Source organism: Monodon monoceros, unplaced genomic scaffold (assembly GCF_005190385.1).
Source record: "Monodon monoceros isolate NGI ecotype Baffin Bay Population unplaced genomic scaffold, NGI_Narwhal_1 Super_Scaffold_16, whole genome shotgun sequence".
In the NCBI taxonomy this organism is placed as follows: domain Eukaryota; kingdom Metazoa; phylum Chordata; class Mammalia; order Artiodactyla; family Monodontidae; genus Monodon; species Monodon monoceros.
The window spans coordinates 28,265,598-28,286,051 of NW_021703772.1; the positions used below are offsets into that span (position 1 = coordinate 28,265,598).

Below are 20,454 nucleotides of genomic sequence, written 5' to 3' on the forward strand. Positions count from 1 at the left end.
AGAGGACTAGATCCCACATACATGCCGCAGCTAAGAAGCTGGCGAGCTGCAACTAAGGAGCCTGCCTGCCGCTACTAAGACTCGGTCAACCAAATAAATAGGTAAATATTTTAAAAAATAATAATAAAATAAGTAAATAGCAGTTGATGGAAAACCTGGGAAACAGGAGCATTTGACTGATACCATGAGGATACACTCAGCCAAATGAGAAATTCTACAGGACAAAGGAATGAATTTCTTCAATAAATACATGGCATGAAAAAAAAAATGGAGAAAGAGGGAACTGTTATAGATTTAAAGAGGCTTAAAAGACCTACCAGCCAAATCAAGGTGTGGACCTAAATCGAGCAAACCATCTGTATAAAGAAATTTTTTGAGAGAATCTGGGGAAATGAGATACAGACTGGGTATTGGATAAGGAATTATTCATGTTTTGGGTGTGAAACTGGTGTATATATATATATATATATATATATATATATATATATATATATATATTCTTACCTGTTAGAGATACAGCCTGAAATATTTACAGTAGAAATGATAAAATGTCTGCAATTTGCTTTCAAGTATTCCAGCAAAAACAAACAAACAAACAAAAAACAATAAAAAGCAAGAGTTGGAGAGGAGTGGGAAAGAGGAAGCAAGAATAGCAGAAACCTGATGACTTTTAAGCTAAGGGGTGAGCCCACAGGTGTCCATTTTACTCTTCTCCATGCCTTTGACTGTGTTTGAAATTTTCCATGAGAAAATGTGTTAAGGCCAGTCTAAGGAGTTGGGACTTTATTGTGTAGCACCAGGAAACTTGTGCAGGGTTTTGGGCTGATTGAGGAGGGCATGGGAAAGGTTATGAGTGATCCAGAAAGGTTACCCCGGTAACTGAGTGTGACATGGTGGGGTGCGGGGGGAGGACTTGAAATGGGAGCCCATTTAAGATCTTGATTAAGATGGTGGCCTGAGAATGGGAACTTTTTTGAGAACAGAAAGAGGAAATAATGGCAAAAGAGGAACTCTTCAGTGGGTTGGCAGTACAGAAATGAATGAGGTTCATGAGGGGGAAAAATCCCCTCTTCCTCGTCAATCAGTAGCAATTTTTGTCCTTAAGCCACTGCTCTGGGTACTGTGGGACCAGGGGGAGAAGGAAAAGGGGTCTTTGTTGAGGAGGAACTGACCCAGGTCTTTGTAACTAGCCACGGTGGAAAGCAGTGGGGAAGCAAAGAGTTCTCAAGTTCTTTTTGTTTATGTTTTTGTCTTTGCTTCTCGCTGTTTTTCACAAGGGAATTACTCTCTTATGGTTTCAGTATGAAATTTACAGACACAGTGATTCATTTTGATCACCTTTCTCTATTTTCATTGGGGAAACGGCGATAATCTTTGTCAGCTGTTCTACCTGAACCATTTATGATATTAATTAAGACAGAGGTCATATTGTTCATTTGTGAAATGGAACACTTTAGAAGAATGTATGTGATGAAATGATATGGTCCGGGGAAACAAAAGTTGAACTATAGTAAATTAACGAAAGCTTAGATTTAAGTATATAACTTCTGATTTGTCAATAGCAAAAATATTCAAAATAAATTTCAGATTCAGTAGAAAGTAGCAGCTAGAGATTAAAGAGAAATGGTAGTTCTCCAGCCCTCTACAGTCAGATAATTAATACTTCACACACAACATATTAATAAGGTTTGAAATAAACAGGCCCTCCAGAAAGGAATACATGCTGAGAATAGTTTCCTGATCACATCTGTTCTCTTCTTTTCCAAGAAATTACACTACAAACTGCAGCCTATAAGGATGGGCCATTTCCTATGATTAACACCCCTCTTTTCTATCTCAATTTAACATACCTATTTAGAGAGGGCTGAGCCGAGGTGAGGAGAAGATATTGAAACACAGTGCATTCTTTACCTTATTCTGCAGCAAGAAGGTGGGGGAACTTTTGAGACTCCCTGTTAGACTTCTATTCAGTCCACCCAAGCTGGCATCTGCCACCCTAGCTTATACAGTCAGAAAGGAGTGAGGTTTGCTTCTGGCTTGGGTCCAATTATAGTTAGAATTTCTAATTCGTGGAAGCTGTTGTAAAAAGCTCTCAGGGAGGAAAGAAAAGGAGAGGAAAATTCCTAGCTAAAAGCAAGAGAGATGGTTTTTATTTTATTCGGGGATACATGCCTGAGCTGTTAGGTCACAGGAGGGATGGGGATGGAGGGACGCGAGGTTATGGGTCTTATTATGGAAAAGGTTGAACTGTCATCGGCACCTGATGGAAATGAGAGGAGGAGAGGCGGCATCAGTGTCTCTAACAGCACTGCCTCTCTTACTGCATTATCAGAAAAGAAAACGGAGAATAGGCATCCATTATCTCTCTCTGCAAAGGGATTAGTGTGGGTTGCAAGAAATTAATGGCTTTTGAATTACCACAGAAATACTGATGAATGTCAGGAGCAGAGATGTAAAGCAGGTAAAACTGGCTTTTCTCTGCCGCATTTCTCTCATTTTCTCTTTTGGTTTTTGCTATTTGAAGATCTAGATCTGTGTTACTCTTTTTTTTTTTTTTTTTTCTCCAGCCAAGATCAGAAATCATACCCTTTGGGAATGTGATTTCTCTTCTTCAGGGAGTGACTCAATTAGTTTATGACTGTCTCCGACGTGTGTCAGCAAAAAGATTGAGAAACATCTCAGAAATGAAAAGCTGTACTAGGGAGGAGAGCTCCCTCATTTTCATGCCTGTTGAAAGTATCAGGACATCTCCCAAGTGACAGTCCCCTTTTATTAAAGTATGAAATTTGTATCTGTTGCAGCTAATCATTGATTAAAGATGGCATGACCAGATGAACTTGTGAAACACAGGGGAAGAGAAGGGAAGGGAATTATACCTATTATATGCTGGACATTATAGTAAAAGCTTTATTTCTATTCTAATTCAACAAGTACTTACTAAGTACCTACTGTGTACCAGGCATTACACTATGTGCTGTGATATAAGGATGACAGGACAGGCCTTGCCCCTGTCCTCAGTGGAGCTTACAGACCAGTGGCAAAGACACACTTCTTTAAAAATTATAAATTATTTTTATAATTTAAAAATTATAAACTGTTTTATAATACAGACTGATGAGAGCCCATTAGAGAGGAATAATATAGTAAGGATCCCTGATACTGACCGAGGGATGTGTCTGTGCAGGCGAGGGAGTGGGGTTGGGAGAGTCGGGACAAACTCCCTTTCTGGAAGAGAGGATGGCTGAGTGAAGAGTAAGTGTGTCATAGCTGGTGGAAGTGGTGGGAAAGGGGCATTGCAAGCGGAGGGAACAGCATAAGCAGGCTCAGAGGTGAGAGGAACTGCTATCCAAGCAGAGATCTAAGAAGTGAGTAGTCGAGGCACGGCTGGAGAACTGGTTATGAGCCAGAAGGCTCATGGCCTGGCCTTGAAGACTGATGGGGGCATCTGAGAAACAGGAGTTTATGAGAAGTGCAGTGCACTTCATGCTCTGGTCTTTCCACTGGCCCTTCCTGGCTTTACCTACCTAAAGAAAGATGAGCATTAGCAGGGAGTTAGGTCAGGTGGCAGGAGGAACTTTCTCCCTCTCGTACTTGGTACTCTGTAGAACGTCATCTAGAAAACAAGAAATCCTGGCAAAGCGCAGTTGTTTCACGGGCCCACGTGGCATAGTCCCAGTCACTCGGTGTTTCTGTTTTCCGAACGGACTTCTGCATGCCACATTGACCATGAAACCCCAACACCCCACTCCCCAGTACTTACTCTTGAGCCAGAAGGATGTCAACCCCTGATCCGTTTGGTTTCTGGCACCTGCCTTTTCATCTCATTCAGTTCATTCATATTAATGGATTAATATGTTGCTTCTTTTTATTTTTTTTTCCTTTCTTTCTAGAACACAAGGAGGCATTCCCAAACATTCTGAAAAAGGGTTACCTGGAGATTCGGAAGGACCATGACAGTTACTGGCAAAGCTGTTACGCAGAACTCTCCCCCTACAGCTTATACTTCTACAGCCTCGACAGCAGTGGGAATCAAAACCTCTGTGGAACGTACCAGCTGTCACACTTCCAGAGCATATCTGTTCTGGGCAACCTCGAGGCCAGGCTGGTGGATACTGTTCTGTATGACAACAGTCAGCTGCAGCTAAAGGCAGAGTCGCCATGGGAGGCTTTGGACTGGGGGCAGAAGCTTTGGGAAGGTGTGCACGCCGCCGCGCCTGCTTACGTGGGACGGCCAGAGGAGCTGGCTGACTCACCGGGGCTCGGTCATCATGTCGACTGTCCACAGAATCGTTGTTTGCAGAAGAAATCCAGTGAGCTGCTCGTGCCATCCCCTGTCTTGGATAGCCCCAAAGAGTACCAAAACATCCTCAAATCAGGGACGCTGTACAGGCTGACCATCCAAAACAACTGGAAGGCATTTACGTTTGTCCTGAGCCCGGCCTACCTGATGGCTTTTCAGCCTGGCAAGCTGGACGAGGATCCCCTGCTGAGCTACAATGTGGATGTGTGTCTGGCCGTCCAGATGGACAACCTGGATGACTGTGACTCTTGCTTTCAAGTCATTTTCCCCCAAGATGTCCTCCGCCTCCGTGCTGAGACCCGGCAGAGGGCCCAGGAGTGGATGGAGGCCCTGAAAACAGCTGCCAATGCGGCAAGGAGTTCAGAACAAAACCTGCAGGTCACGCTGAGGACCAAACCCAAGGATCAGATGGGTGGGCATGAACTCAGGAAGAACAAACGCCAGTCTGTGACCACCAGCTTCCTCAGCATCCTGACGACTTTGTCTTTGGAACGAGGACTCACTGCTCAGAGTTTCAAATGTGCAGGTATGAAACATATTTTCAGCCTAAAGCTCATTAAAGAATAATCCTGAATCCCACAATTGGAATTCACTTTAAAAATCCCCTCAAGAGACCAGTCCTAGCTACCTCTTGTTTAAAAGGCATCTCTCCTTTAAGGAGTTTGCTATATTAAACCATCTGTCCGTCTTCACGCCATGCTGGTGAAGTAAGTAGAAGCAGCTTTGATCTACCCACTGAATCAGAATGACTTGGCTGAAGCATACCAGGCTAGAATTTAGGCTTCCTGAGTCTGCTGTGATGACATTTCCTCAGCCTTCTTAAATAAAGGTCACTGGGAATGTGGATGTCACAGATTGTCTCCTAAGAGACATTCAAGCCCAAGGCTGACTACTAGCACTCCTTAGGCGAGGAAAATGTCTGTAGTCAGTAACTGTCATTGATCATGACCTTGTCAAACCCTGTTAAGGTAGAATCCAGAAAGTCAGCCTTGACAGAAAACCTGGAGGTGGCTAAGAGCAGGGCTCAGATGATTCAGCAGATGACCTCTGAGTCACGATGGGCCGGTGCCTCATCCTGGGGAAGCCTGGGGCTACTGGCACTGCTGTGGGGGGTGAGATACAAGGTGGAGGCCAAGGCAGTCATCTGTTAGTTCTTAAAACCCTGTTACTGCTTCTCTCCCCTACTCACCATTCCTCTCACCTTCCCCCAGACAGCAAACCAGAAAGAAAACAACCCGCACTAAACCAAGTCTATATATCTCCTGTAAATGAAATCAAGTTATTTCAGTAAACCCCACAATTTGTCACAAGAAATTTACCATGAAGGTAGCTTTAATTGGAAGCCTGATTTGGAAAATTTCAATTCAAGTGTATCAGATTTAAGTATGTTGTTTAGAAATGAACAGGGAACTCACCACCAGTCAAGACTAAATTTTCAATTTCGTGCTTGTTCCTGCATTGAAAAGCCAAATAGTGGTGGCACAGTGAAACTTTGAATTTAAGTTAGTTATGATGATCGCCTTTACTACTGAAAAATAATTTACCCAAAGGGGAGATGAAGTAAATCATCCCTGCTTTGTCTGGAGGGCCTCGGTAACTGGGAAGCAGACACTTGCAGGGTGGGATGGGAGAGACCAGCAACCCCGAGCCGATAAAGAAGCTGCACTAGGTGAGGGCCGTATTTGTGCAGGCATGAGTGACCTTGTGTTAAGTCAGCCAGCTACTTTTGGAAAATGCTTTTGAACTAAGGAGATGCTGGTTTTAGCACAGTTTTTAGAAATTATTGACATTTCAGTGTCTTATTATACTAGTGCATATATTATATTTCAAAGTTCAGCCATTCAACAATAATTTATAAGTGCTTACTCTGTGGACATGCTGGAATTATGGTACACTCCTGTGGCTTTAGACTGCTGAGAGGGGCAACAAATCTGCTTTGTTATTGGAATCAGGGAGAACAGCTCAGCTTCATTTTCAAGGTAGAGACCAAGGTATGAACCGGGAAACTTTCTAGTAAAAGAGGCAAGAAAAGCCTCAGGTGTTAGAAAAGATGGTCCCTTTGTTGGCTCCTACTTCACCCTCCTCTCCTAAGTTTGCTTCCTGATGGAGTGTGCCCTGCCCACATTCTGTACCACCTGAGTAGCATTTCTGACACTCAGAGGAAGGAGAGATGCAGGTAGAGGGTACCATTCAGCAGGTCCACCACATCTAGCAGATGGAGAAATTAAAACAGGAAAAAGGCATAGAAAGTTGAGTAGGAGAGACAGGGAGAAGGAAGCTAAGTGGAAAAGAGTAGGAAAAGGATCACATGATGGGCTGGGGTAGAACTTGGGGCAGCTGCTTTAGGGTCCGTGTTTTAGGATGCTGCCCTTTGCTATGTGAATCAGGTGCTCACTGAATAGCTGGCTGGAGAATAGGGTGGGGATGGGTGGTAATAGGGAACCCAGGAGACAGGGGTAATGTAGTCTAAAACTCCTTTGCTGCTCAGCTTTTACCTTCATGCTTTGATATGGAGTTCTAATGGGGCACAGGTAGGTTTCTCATTTGGCATGGGGAGAAGTCAGTCCTAATTTGTACAGTGCGGCTGACTCTCAAGTAGACATTTTTAATTTCACTTCAGTGCCCCCTCTTCCATCAGAAACTGCTACGCTCCGTTGCTTTGTGGTACACGTGGGTTATGGGTAAGAACGCCTGGAATACCGGTTTCCTACCTCAGGTAGGAATACTTCATCTCCTGTAGGGGGCAGAGTCTCAAAAGAAAAATATCAAAACTTGGTAAGCAAACCTCTGAATGTTTTCTAAATTATCTGGGAGGCTGTTTATTATATCAAAGATTATTATAGCAGATGGAACTTTAAAAATTGATTTATGTTTCTCACAAACACAGTTAATCTAAACCAGCTGTTTAGTCATTTAGTACTTGTGTCCCCTGACTTTTCATCCTCATAAAAACACACATTCAGTGAAAAATCTGGTTGTATAGCATGTTTACCTCCCAAACTGTCAAAAAGTCCAGTAAATCGTTTTTAGTTGAATCTTGGCTTTATCATTTTAGGGAGAAGCTAATTCACAGTATTTCATGGTTTAAGTGAGCCTCTTTAGACTACAAGTATTTATGTCCACTTAGTCCCTTCCCCTTTAAATATTTTTGATGAATAAACTTTAAAAGTGGAAGATTGCACTGAGCAGCTCTTTATCATGATGTCATTCAGTTGCTATTTCGGGGAGCCACAAATGTTGGCTTTTAAATCTACAAAATAGTGCAGTTGGCCTCACTTCGCTAAATTCTTTCTGTAGGTGAAGAATTTTCTATATCGTTTTTTGAAACTTAAAGAGCCCTTGCAGAGAAAATGGACTCTGACCATCCCCAAATGCCTGAGGTTACGGTTTTAAAAATACATGCTTGTGCATAACTGTGTATTTCTTAACATGTGCTTGAACTTTTTATAGTTGTATTTGATTATGTGTGGTTTGTTCCATGGCTTCCTCTCCAGATCCATGGCTGCCCTGTATTAGGAAACCCAGCTACAGTGGTCTTCTTGCTGTTCCGGAACCTACCTTGGTCATTCATGCCTCCAGGGCCTTTATATTTGCTGCTCCTTATTCCTGAGAACATGCCTTTGAAAATTACGTTCTTCCATTCATTCTACCATTTATTGTGCGCTGAGTTTCTGACCACATGCCCCAAACTCAGGTGCACCTGGACGAGTCAGTGCTGCGAGAAAGCAAACGTGGTCCCTGTCCCTGCCTTCATGGAACTTGCAGTCCCCTGGGAAAAACAGACACTAATCAGATACATCACCAATGCCAAATGGCAACTGTGAGCTGGGCTGCGGAAGTTAGGCGCACAGGTCAGATTAGAGAGCTGTCAGAGGTGGTGCCGTGTGGAACTCTGTGAAATTGCAGACAGTCATTTTTGACCTTACAAAAAAAAGGGCAGTTTGATAAGGTTGAACTTCACGTTTGACCCTGAAGTCCCAGAACGTTCCTGAGCAGAGGAGCACATGAGGAAAGTGGTGTTTAAGAACAACTAATTTGCTGGTGCTTTAGCACAACTTTACAGAAACACATCTGTAGCAGAAAATGAGGAATGCTTCTTTAATGAAGTCATTGGTTGGGATTCAAAATTATGTTCAGCAATGGGGCATCTGTAGTGTTAAAATATTAATGCTAAGACAAATGACTGTGCAGCTTATGAAAATATTTATGGGGTATGTACGTGTAAGTGGTTCTAAATGAGGTTGTTCACAAAATGCTGTATAAATTCAATTATAAGGCAGTAGCCCGGTTTTCTTCTGGAATTAGACATGTGTACATATCTATTTCCCCTCAATAGATGCATGGTTTTCTTGGCACTAATACATACAGATTTTTTCCTCTAATTTCCCAACAAACAAGAAACCTAGCAATTGAGTATTGTGATAAAAGGGCCCAGGCCCTTTTTTTAATAGATGCTACAAGAGATGCAAAGCTCCGGTCTTGAAGTGTCTTACTGCTTTGTAATCTGAAGGTGAAATCGGACAGCCCACTGTGGGGCAGTGTTCCTGATTCTGAACTGAAATTGAAAATGTTAACAGAAGAGACAGCAAGAAAACAGTGGGCTGAGGGGATCCCCTCCACCATTTCACACTGTCAGTTTTTATGGTTTTACTCCTTCGGCTGCTGTTTAACCTCTTGGGACTGCTGTTGGTAATTACATCTCTCTGGCATTCAGAGCATTTTGCTTTCCTTTTTCTCCCCCCAGCCCTTGGGAGGGGTAAGCCCAAGGGGGGGGGGGGGGAGTTTTGCTGTGAATTCTTCAGCCATTTAGTGCAAATTCCTGTAATTACCAGCATTGTGTCCTCTCTGAATGGCACATAATACAGCAGAAGCCATTCCTAATTGAGACCTTACAGGAGGTACAAATCCTCTCTTTGTTCAGCCTGACAAATTAGTGCCAGAAAGTGGCAGGGTCCGAGTGGGAATCAAAGGCAAGAAACACAAAGATGGAACTTAAGGCTACAGTAATAACCCTCTCTTGTCCTGAAGGGAGAAAAGGAATGACCAATGAAAAATGAAGTTTTTTTTGTTATAAATTCCCTTGACATGACAGCACCTTGGGGCTGCTCTATTTATTTAGCAAAAGTGATTAAATAGTAATACAACAGGACTGCCCATTGTTTCCACGGGTGCCCCCTACCTCACAGACCCCTGCTGCCTCGACTAATTGATTGACAATGAACCTCTGATAAAGAAGTATGTTGTTAGGACCTGAGGTGGGGGGAGCCTTTTCTCCCTCTCTTTGTGTGTCTGAGTGAGTGAGTGTGAGTGTGTGTGTGTCTGAGTGTGAGTGTGTGTGTGTCTGAGTGTGAGTGTGAGATTTCCTTTTTGCTTGCATTGCACTCCAGTTTTTCTTTGCCCCGCCCCTTCTCTCCCCTTCTTCTCTCCCCTTGCTTCCCGCCACCCCTCCACCCCTCTACCCCAAGTTTTTCAGCAGTTGTTCCCAGCCGACATTCACAAGAGGTAGTGAGGAATGAGGATTGTAGTGCATGCTTTTGACAAATTTATCTTTGGAGCAAATTTCCTCCTCTCCCCCGGTCCACTTAAGGCAGAACAGCTGTGTGAGAAGAGAGAAAAGGGTAAGAGGGCTGATTATTGGTTCTTTAAGGTCAGAAAAGTGTTCTTGTTTTTGTTTTTTTAGTTTCTCATTTGTGGGAAGGGATGTCTGAAGCTAGTCTTTCAACTAAGAAGCTGTGCACTAATAACATTTACATGTGTGTGTGTTTTGGAGGTGTTGTGGAATAAGAAATAAAAATTTGAATTATTTAATCTCCCCTCAGTTCCTGAGAAGCCAAGATTGATTATTTTAGGATAGAACCTGGCTGATTGTGGTGTAACTCAGCACCCCAAGACTGCTGTAAATTGTGGGAAGATGACCAAAGGCCTCTAGGCAGATAATTAATAGCCCCTGGTTATATATGCCCAACTAGCTAAGCTGAAGCTAAATCCCTAATTTAACTCTGTTACAGCTGCAAAAACAAATCATTTCAAGCCCCTATGAAAGCAAAATATATTAAACAAACAGTATTGACCTTGTTAATACCACATGGCATTTCATGTGATAAATGAGGGCGTCTTTCTGGCAAAGGCCTGTTTTATGACATCGTTTAGACATAAAGGATACCTTTACCCTGGTAATATAAGCATCCCTGATAGAAAGTATGGAGTGGTTAATTATTCATTAAATAGCCACCAGTCTGGAAGTAAGCAATATTTCTGAGTTGGGCATAGTTACTTACTTATTGACCTCAGAGTAAATCATGCAGAATGGCAATTCTTAAGAAAAAGAGAAATTGAATTTGGGAACTAGTTGTGCATGTGAGTCTAGGTAAAGAAAGGTCTGTAGGCTTTCAAGTGCCAAGAAGGAAAGTTATACAACTTATAACTTATGCTCCTGAAAAAGCAAATTTTAGCATAGCCAAAAATCTGTTTTGATTCCCGTGTGAAAAATTAGGGTATCCTCTAGTAGCCAAAATGCCAGATCTCCTAAGGCAATGAGAGACAGAAGTAAAAAGACATTGACTTTCCATGGTATCTTTACTACTATTTTCAAATTTGTCTCCCACTTACTAGGGATAGTAATACAGTGCAGATTTATTTGACTTAAGGAATAGGCAAGTAGCCAATTGGAGGAGAATAAAACAATTAAGGAAGACTCAGCTATGCCCCTCAAAACATATAAATAGCTTGGATAAATGAGAATTGTTGAGTCCATTGTTGCCTTCTCACTTTGTATTGTCTAAGTTATTTTGTTTTTGAGTGGATTTGATTGTTATCTCCCAGAGTTAGTTAGTTAGTTAGTTTTTTGTGCATGCTGGAGGGCTAAGTTTTATTTCCCCAACCTTGAATATGACCACGGAGGGGTTGCTGACAGTAAAATCCTTAAGTGGAGTTTTAGTGGAGGGTTTATTTCAACAAGCATTTATTAAACCCTTCATGTACACCACACACATGCTCTACCGGGCACCTCAGGATATCTAAGTAGGAGTGAGGTGCAGGCTGTGCTCTTCAAAGACATCTAGAATAACTACCCCCCAAAAAGGGTATGGGGGCTTGGATGGGACTGAGAGACAAAGGGGTCAAGCATCATGGCCACTGGTTTGGAGACCCATACATCCATGTTTGAGTTCATGTCAGAGAATCCCTGTTGTAGAGAACTTGAAAGCTCAAGTGCTAAAGGGTGTCTCTCCTCACTCCGGCATTTTAAACTTTATCCTCCTACTTCCTGCAGAATTAATCTCAGGGGAACATCACCTCAGCTTTTAGTACCATCTGTCAAAGATAAAACTTGAATTTCTGTTATGCGCTCGTTAGGTAGTAGGTGAGATGGGAGATATAAGACAAGCATAGATGTGGCCTGGACCCCCAGGACTTTGTAGTCTGGTTGAAAATGCACAAAGGAAAAATGAGGGATTACTAGGCAGTTAAGTCAGATCCATGCTTAGTGTTCAGAAAAGCATTTGGCAAAACCCTCAAGACAGAGAAACTTGGGTTATCAGAGACTTTAGTTATGTCATTTTGTGAATGGTGAATGATTGGCAGCTTTACCCAAGGATTATTGACTAATGGATTCCTTTCAGCCTAGAATGTTGTCAGTAAAGGTACATGATAACAATGAGAAGCAGCACACTTTAGTAATTAAGAGCGAGGACTCTGGAATCAGACTGGCTGAGTTTCTAGATCTGCTACTCACTAACTCTGTGACCGTGGGTAAATTACTTAACCTCTCTGTACCTCCATTTAAAAATCTCAGATGTGAGAAAATAATCACATCTACCCCAGAAGTTTGTAGTAAGAATGAAATGGGTTAAAAGGGCTTGGAACAGGGCCTGGCACATGGTAAGTGCTATATAAGGATTAGCTATTTTTATTATTTGCCCACATAGGACAATAATTACCTGGATAAAGATATCATAGGCATACTTATCAAATTTGCAGCTATCTCAAAACTAGGTTGGACAGCTAATATGTTGAATGAGAGAATGGAGATTCTGAAACAAGCTAGAGGAATGGACCAAACAAGGTGAAATTTAGTAGGGATTAATAGATAGGACTATACTTATATTCAGAAAATTAAAGGCAAATATAGAAGGTAGGTTCTTCTGGTCTCATGCTCATGTGGGCATGCAGATGAAGCCATGGGGAAGCCAGCATTTGTGCTGTTGTGGCTACACTAAATGCATTCACAAAGCAGGTCCAGAAAGAAGAGAACACATCCTCACTGTGGCCAGACCCCACCTGGAGATGTCGGTTATGGATGCTGCTCTGGAAGAACAAACAACCACATCTATTGACACCTGATAGGATAGTGAAAGGACTAAAAACCATGCCACACAAATGTAACCTGGAATAGGGAGGACACAAGTCGTCTCCACATTATTTGAAGGCTGCCATTTAGAAGAGAAAATAGGCTTACTTTGTGTAATTCCACTGGATCAAAGTAACAGAAATGCCCAGAGTAGAATGGATTTTCCCTTATTGAAGAGGGTTTGATGGCCATGGGTGAAAATGAGGAGAGTGGCAAGAGCCCTGGCCAATGAGACCAGAAGAACCTCAAGGCCAGTCGCCTAACTTGTCTGAGCTACGTGTTCTCCCCTGCAGGATGAAGAGATTTATTAATTCAGCCCTTCTGCAAATGTTTATTGAAGTTCTACTATGTTCTAAGCACTATGCTTGATGTTTAGTGAACAAGATAATCCCACTGTGTGTCCTCACAGAACTTGAGAATTGGAAGCCAATTAAATAAGTAACTACAGCACACGAAGGTCTTTGAGTTTCCCTCCAACACTTCCATCTGTCTGGGATATTTTAGAGGGGATGGTTTTGCTCTGTATGGTCCCTTTTTTATTTCTCATTCTGTGATTCTTTGAATGTCTATAGAAGATTAGGGGAAATTAGATTAATGTGATCCTCTATTTAAACCTCATTTAATAAGTAATACCTTTTCCCTGTGGGTAAGAGAATTTAAAACATTAGAAATATCACTTGACTAAGAGGACAGGAGATGGGAATTTTTTTTTTTTATTGACTCTGATGTTTGTCATTGGATAAATTACTTTTTTTGCAGTCTAAGTTTCTAGGTCCAGGAAATTCATTTTAAATAAAAATAAATGTATATGAAGAATGTGAATATACACTGAAATAGTACCATGACTATGGAAGAAGAAGAATGTTATATAATTTGGGTTTTGAACTATTTCACATCCTAAAATTCAGAGAGATTTGATCACTTTATATAAGTAGGCCGTTTGATTTTATAGGATATAAATTTGCTTTTTTGATTTATTCCTGGTATTCTCATCACAGAAGTCACATGTTGGTCTTTGATATGTTTCAGAAGAATAAAATCATTTTGAATTTCAGAAGATAGGGATCTTTTTTTTTTTTTTAGATAGGGATCTTTTGATAGACCTTCCTGAACTTCATAGGCCATAGCTGTGCTATCTTTTTTTTTTTAAAGCTGTTCATTTCTCCTAGTCTTTGTTGCTATACTTTGGTCTGGAAAGTTCTTGTCCCTTTTTGTAGCTTCCTTTATGGTTAACATTGTTCTCATCATGTGTTCATTTCCGGCTAAACTTCTAAAGTAAGTGTTAATATACTATTGGACTCTATGTTGAGTTAAAAGTTTCTATTTACTGACCTTTCATTGGGAGGGAAATTGGTCTTGGTGTGGTTTTAGGACAGACTGGGGTAGGTTCTCTTAATTTCTAACTAAGTTCCTTGAAAAACTAAGCTTTTCATGAGGTCCTAAGAGTAAGAGTTACTGGAGAGGTTTTCTAAAATCTATTATACTGCCTAAAAGCAGAAACATACTTAAGTGAAAAACTTGCCATTTTAAAAATACATCTCTAGATAAGGAAATCTGGTATTATCCTAATACCACCTTATTTCTTGCGTTAATATTTTCATCTAGTCTTTCGTTCATTCATTCATTCAACATACATGGGCTACATACAGTCCCAGAAATTGAGGCATGGGGGTAAACTAAAAGTTCATTTTAGCAGAAGAAAATATGACTGTAGACAAGACTTTATACCTTGAAATATGCTAATATAGAAAATGTTTTAATTAAATTATATTAATAAAAAACAACATGAAACTCCTTTACATGTTTCAGATGAAAAGTGGAGCAGGCCTGCAAAGCACTGTGCCCTGAGATCAGGGGTGACAGCCAGTGTTTGGGTACAGTTTTGCATTGTGCTTTGTTGAAGACTTGTAGGTGTGAAAAATCCTTTATACCGTTAAAGACTTATTTCCAAGCCTTCCTTGACCACTCTTCCCAAACCCCGCCTTAATCCCCCAGGTAAATTTGAGCATTCCTCCTGCTTGACTCCACCTCCACTGTCTTGGACCCACGGGCCTATGGCTTGTGTCTCACTTTTTTGAGGGCAGGACCCCAGCACCTCTCAGACTAGTGATTGGAGCACCATGTGCGTGGTGAATCGTGAGCTTGATGTGGGGAGCCTTGGTTGGACTCTTCCCTAGACCTGTTGAAGTCAGTATCTCTAGGATCAGGCCTAGAGATGTCACAAACTTTCCAGTTGATTTGCACACATACAAAGTCTGAGAAACCACCAGCCTAGCCCATAGAATGTTCTTAGTGAATGGATCAAGTCATATTTCAGTTTTCTCTAGGTTATATAAGCTCATTTCCTTTAACTGTTTCTTCTACATATATTCAACATTTTAGCCATTTAGTATCAACCTGCTGATAAGCTCTAGGGTTCCATATCCTCATTATATTCTGGAAGCTACAATGATGTTCTCTTAGGGTTCTACCCAGTGCTGTATACAAATGAAGGAAATGATTAGCTCAAGGCCTTGACCCACATTTTGGCTTCTTTTTTTAAGACATCCTAATGATATGTTTTTATTTTATACTTGATAAGCATATTTAGTATTTGAATTTTGAAAACAGCTTTTACCTCCCTCACCTTCTTTGCTCCCAGCCTGGTCATCGTTCACATAGATGACTACAGTGGCCTCCTAACCAGGCTTCCTGCTTCCATTCTAACCTTTTATAAATCTTTTCTTAACTACAGCGAGTATGATCTTATTAAAATTCAGATTGACCCTGGTAGACCTTTCTTTACCATTTTGCAGTGGCTTCCCACTTCTTTTGACATGAAGACCAGCATTTTTACAATGACCCCCCCACCATGATTTGGCCCCTGCCCACCTCCTAACCTTCAACTCTTGCCCTCTTGTCACTCTCTCCCACACTGAGTTCCAGCCACACTGACTTCACTCTGTTCCTCAAATGTACCACTTCCTTCCCACCTGCCTCAAAGCCTCTCCATGTGCAGTTGCCTCTCCCTGGAATATTGCCATCCTCACCACTACCCCCAATGCATTCTTCAGGTCACTACTTAAATATTCCTTTCTCAAGAACACCCTCTCCAACCAACCCCTCAGACTAACTTAGGACCTTTTTAGTTCCCTCTGCTATCATGCTGATCTGATACCTCCAGAAAAGTTCCAGAAAGCAAAACTTGAATTTGTTGGGCATCAGCAACTATTTGCATAACATTTACGTTGTATTAGAGATTGTAAGTAATCTAGAGATGATTTAAAGTATATGGGAGGCAGAGTGTAGGTTATATGCAAATACTACACCCTTTTATATAAGGGACTTGAACATCTGTGGATTTTGTTATCCACAGGGGGATCCTGGAACCAACACCCCATGGATACTCAGGAATGACTGTATTATTACAGCTTTGTTAGAAAGGATACAAATAAGGAACAGCCAAATGAAGAGACTCAGAGGGCAAGGTCAGGGAGGGCTCCAAACACAGAACTTCCATGCCCTCTCCCCGTGGAATCAGGGTGCATCTACCCCTCAGCACACCAATGTGTTCATCAACCAGGATGTTCCACAGAGCTTCAGTGTCCAGAGTTTTTATTGGGGTTTCATTATATTGGCACAATTGATTGAATCATTGACTTTGGAATTGAACTCAATTTCTAGCCCCCATTCCCTCCCCCAGAGGTCAGGCAGGCTCATAGTCCCAAGTCTCTAATCCTGTGGTTGATCATTCTGGTGACCACCCCCCATCCTGAAGCTATTTCGTGGTCCACCAGGACTTACTTCATTAGCATTAACTCAACTGTGATCCAAGGGGCTCATGAATAATAAAGATACCTGTGTCACTGAGGAAATTCCAAGGGTTTTAGAAGCTCCCTCCCAGGAACTAGGAAGAAGGACCAGATAGTTTTTTATGATACAACAGCTCAGGATATTGAGTGGGCCATTTCCACAGCAAAAACAGAACTTGGATGAAAAGAGGATGTGATATTGTGGTTGCCCCTCAGAGAGTGAAGAAGGTATGGCCTACTGACCCTGTTCCCTCATTTCTGGTGAGCTACTGGTGGGTGCCTTCCAGCACTGACTGCATCTGCCAGGGGAGGGGAGATTTCTGGTGGTATCCTCCTGGATCCCTCTGGAACTGATCAGCTTCAGAAGCAGATAAGAAACTGGCTGGCCTTGGGCTGCCCAGCCTGGCTACAGCCCTCCCAGAGCCCCAGCTCAGGGTGGTGGGGTGATGGACACGTCCATGACTTTGTGATTCCTGCTGTCTCACCCAGGTACCACTCTCATATCTTGGTTTAAAGTAGAGTGTTTCCTTTTTAAATGGCTATAAATAAAAATGATCAACAAAATTAATTTTATATATTACTTTTAACTGAAAATAATCTAGTTTATGCTATACACAACTTCTAGACATGGGAGCTAGGGTTCCAAAACCAAAGACATGTAGGCTTGTATCAGTTTCCAAAGAGTGAAAAATCACATTCTTTTTTAAATCCAGCTTTATTGAGACGTAATTCACAAGTAACATTGTGTAACGTTTAGGTGTACAATGCGATGATCTGATACATGTATATATTGTGAAATGATTGCCACAAAAAGGTCACCTCACAGTTACTTTTTTCTTGTTTTTTTTTTTTTTTTTTGGGTGGTGAGAACTTTTAACATCTACTCTTTTAGCAACTTTCAAGTATAGAGTACAGTATTATCAACTATAGTCATCATCATTCTAACCAGGTCTGTACTAGTATACCAAAGGTTGTGTCTTGTCCATATTTTTTCCAGTAATGTAAATACATCATGTGGGGCTGAACCAAAAGCTTTGCTAAAAATCACTTTCCCCCTTAAATCACCAGGCCCATACCTCTGACACAGAGGATAGACTTAGTTTGAAAGCCTTGGTCTCTTTCTTCCTTTACCAATAAAGTTGTTCTTCTCAACCCCCGGAGTTTTAGAGACCAGACAAAATAAAGACACATGATTTGGTGGCTGGGAAGCATCCAGACTCAGTAGGATAAGTAATAAATTAGGAGCACAAGAGCCTAGTCTTCTGTTTACAGCCCTGCTACTGATTTATTACACAGCCTCAAGCTAGCCTTTTCACAGCCTTGCAGGTCAGCATCTCTGACACTATAACTTGAGGGACAATTAAACTGTCTTGACTATGTACAATTCAAATGTTACAAAGTGTCAGTTGCACCCAAAGTGCCAAATATTATATATCACTGCATTTTATCCCCAGAAAACATGGTGGGGAGGTTCTCTCTTGGATGAAGAGAGGTCTTGTTGTGACCTAAAAATGAATGGGAAACCTTTAGGAAAATGATATTTCTCATCTGCTGTTAGGATGAAGAATTTTAACTGAGTAAAATGTGTCCAATAATGTGGGGGATTTCCTGGCTACCCCTTGAGCCCAGCTGTCCTGTACGACCCTCTTCTTAATGACCTTCACCCACCAACAGGCATGCTCTGATTTCCTGATTACCTCCCTCTTTCCTTCCCACTCCCATCGTTGGATCCTGCCTGTCTGAGCCGTCATCCATATAGAGGCTTTACATGGTTAATAAATCATGCTTCATTCTGCTTCTAGAGGTCAGGAGGATGGAGATCAAGATATCACATGCATCACTCATAGATCACATGTAATATTATAGAATGGACCCTTAAATTAGATAGACTTATTCATGTGGTCACAACTGGAGTCCCTAAGACCATGTCCTCTCACCATAGCAGACAGAAAAACTGCTCCCTGCAGGCCAGCTGACGTGCCAAGGTCCTTCTTCTAAACTCTCCGGTCAGATACCTCATTTTTTTTTATCTGTGAGGAGCGCTGGATAAGCACTGGGGAAAGAAGCTGGGAATATTACTCTAGGAAGTTCCGCTCAAATGGCAACACGAAGACCAGGGAACAGACGTTTCCTACTTGAAGGTGTCGTGTGCTTTTTTTTTTTTTTTTTCCAGTGTCCATAAATAAAAGTTTTATTGGCACACAGCCGCACTCATTCATTTATGGCTCTCTGTGGTTGCTTCTGAGTTGTGGGTGTTTCTTTGTGTCTTGCCTACCAGCTCTAAATATCCTGACACAAGCAGCCTGTCTTCTTCAAGTATGAAACATATGGTTAAAAGATCAGCCTTGGTGGCGGTTGCAAACCTGTGTTTTTAGAGAGACTGGAAAGCAGGCCAAAGAAGGCATAAGGGGAAGAGTAGGTAAAGACAGTAGACCAAGGCAGTGCCTAAATCTTGTAGAACATAAAGGATTTGGTGTGGGGTGAAAATGCTGGAATTCAGCGCGGACTTAAAGGAAGCTGATGAAAGTGATTTTTTTTTTTTACTTTGAGGCCATTCCTAGTACTATTCGGATCCACTCTCATGACTTTAATTTTATCAAATTGTTGTCATTACTAAAATAGCTCAAGTAGAAATTACTCTAAGAGATGCTGTCAGGGTTTCTTCAGAGAGGTTTCAGCAAAGAAGAGGAAAGGTTGTGTTTTAAAGATACTGTAAAGTTCAAAGAGATGAGACTCTCACAAAATAAGGAGAGACAAACAAGCATTGAGAATGGAGAGTAATGTGGAAGAGAAGTCAGAGGGGACCCTGGTGGGATAGTGTGTGTGACAGAAGCTACAGGCCAGATGAGGCTGATGTACGTGAAGCCTTCTGTATACACACTGGAAGGAAACCTAAGTTCCAGAACAGAAAGGAAAGGCAGGTGCTTTTCAAGTAAATCAAAAAGATAATCTGAACTTCCAAGCCAATCAGAGGTTATTGACCTTTCAAAGCAATCATAATAGAGATGCAACTGGGGAATCACGAAAAGAGTTAGTGGTGGTTTAATATAATGTTAAATACCAAGGGAAATCACTGTAGAAAGAACATAATTGGGACACACGATGGATCCTATGTGAGGAAAAAGGGTTCAGAGCAGAGCTGAGATTAAGGTGAGGGGAGTGAAGTGCTCGTTTGGGGCACAAAATTTAAGGGAATGCCAAAAAAAAAACAAAAACAAAACTAAACCCTCAGTAACCAAGATAAATATTATTTTAATGTAATATTATTTAAAAATCAAAATTAATACAAAAAAATCCATGATGAACAAATAAAAAATCTTTAATAGAGGTAGGATCAGTATGATGGATTTTTCCTTTTGCCTCAGGCTCTAATATGGTTCAGAGGAACATTCCAGTAAGACAGTTTACTTATGAAGATGTCTTCCCCCAAAGCTTTCAACATGTAAGTTCCAAGTTGCTCAGCCCAACATTCGCTTTGTTAATGTTGAGGGTGGTGAGGTTGACCTCTCTTTTCTGTCTAGGATTGCAGGGGTGCCAGATGGGGAATGCTGGTGCTTCCGCATTGGAGATAGAACTGAAGGGGGTGGTGTGTAAGCTGTGACCGAGGAGCATTATTCCGCCACCGGCAGCCTGCATGTCTAAAATAATCAGCTGAGTTTGGCCCCTTCTGTTTCTGCCATTGTTTTTCAAGTAAGGGTTATTGGTAGCAAGTGTTTCACCAGAAGGATTAATTTATGAAGAGAAGAGCCCCAGGCTTGGAGCAGATGTTACTCGCAGGTAGTCTAGTAGATGGTGGTGCAGTGTGGACAAGGCCTCTCTCTGGAGGCATCTCTTTTGTCTAAACTAACCTAGCAGCATGAATCATTTTCTTTAGATAAGAAAGCAGAGCTGGTGAAAGGGCTTTTCCTCCTCATAATAGATGGTATATCCATTGCTTGCAGAGAAAAGTGACTAAGTAGGGTCAGTACACGGACCTTTTATCTTGCCCTCTTGTCTTTGTGCTGTTGCAGGGTTTC

The 20,454-nt window shown here is 41.6% G+C and overlaps 1 protein-coding gene across 6 annotated transcripts in view; it reads left to right on the plus strand.

The window, feature by feature from the left end:
• The window catches only part of PLEKHM3 (pleckstrin homology domain containing M3), a 182,931-nt gene that overhangs the window by 39,423 nt on the left and 123,054 nt on the right, over window positions 1-20,454 (plus strand). For all 6 annotated transcript variants that reach the window (XM_029224804.1, XM_029224809.1, XM_029224808.1 and 3 more), the window contains exon 3: window positions 3,891-4,826. In XM_029224804.1, the coding sequence (XP_029080637.1) occupies window positions 3,891-4,826 (936 nt within the window). The remainder of the gene's footprint in view (window positions 1-3,890; window positions 4,827-20,454) is intronic.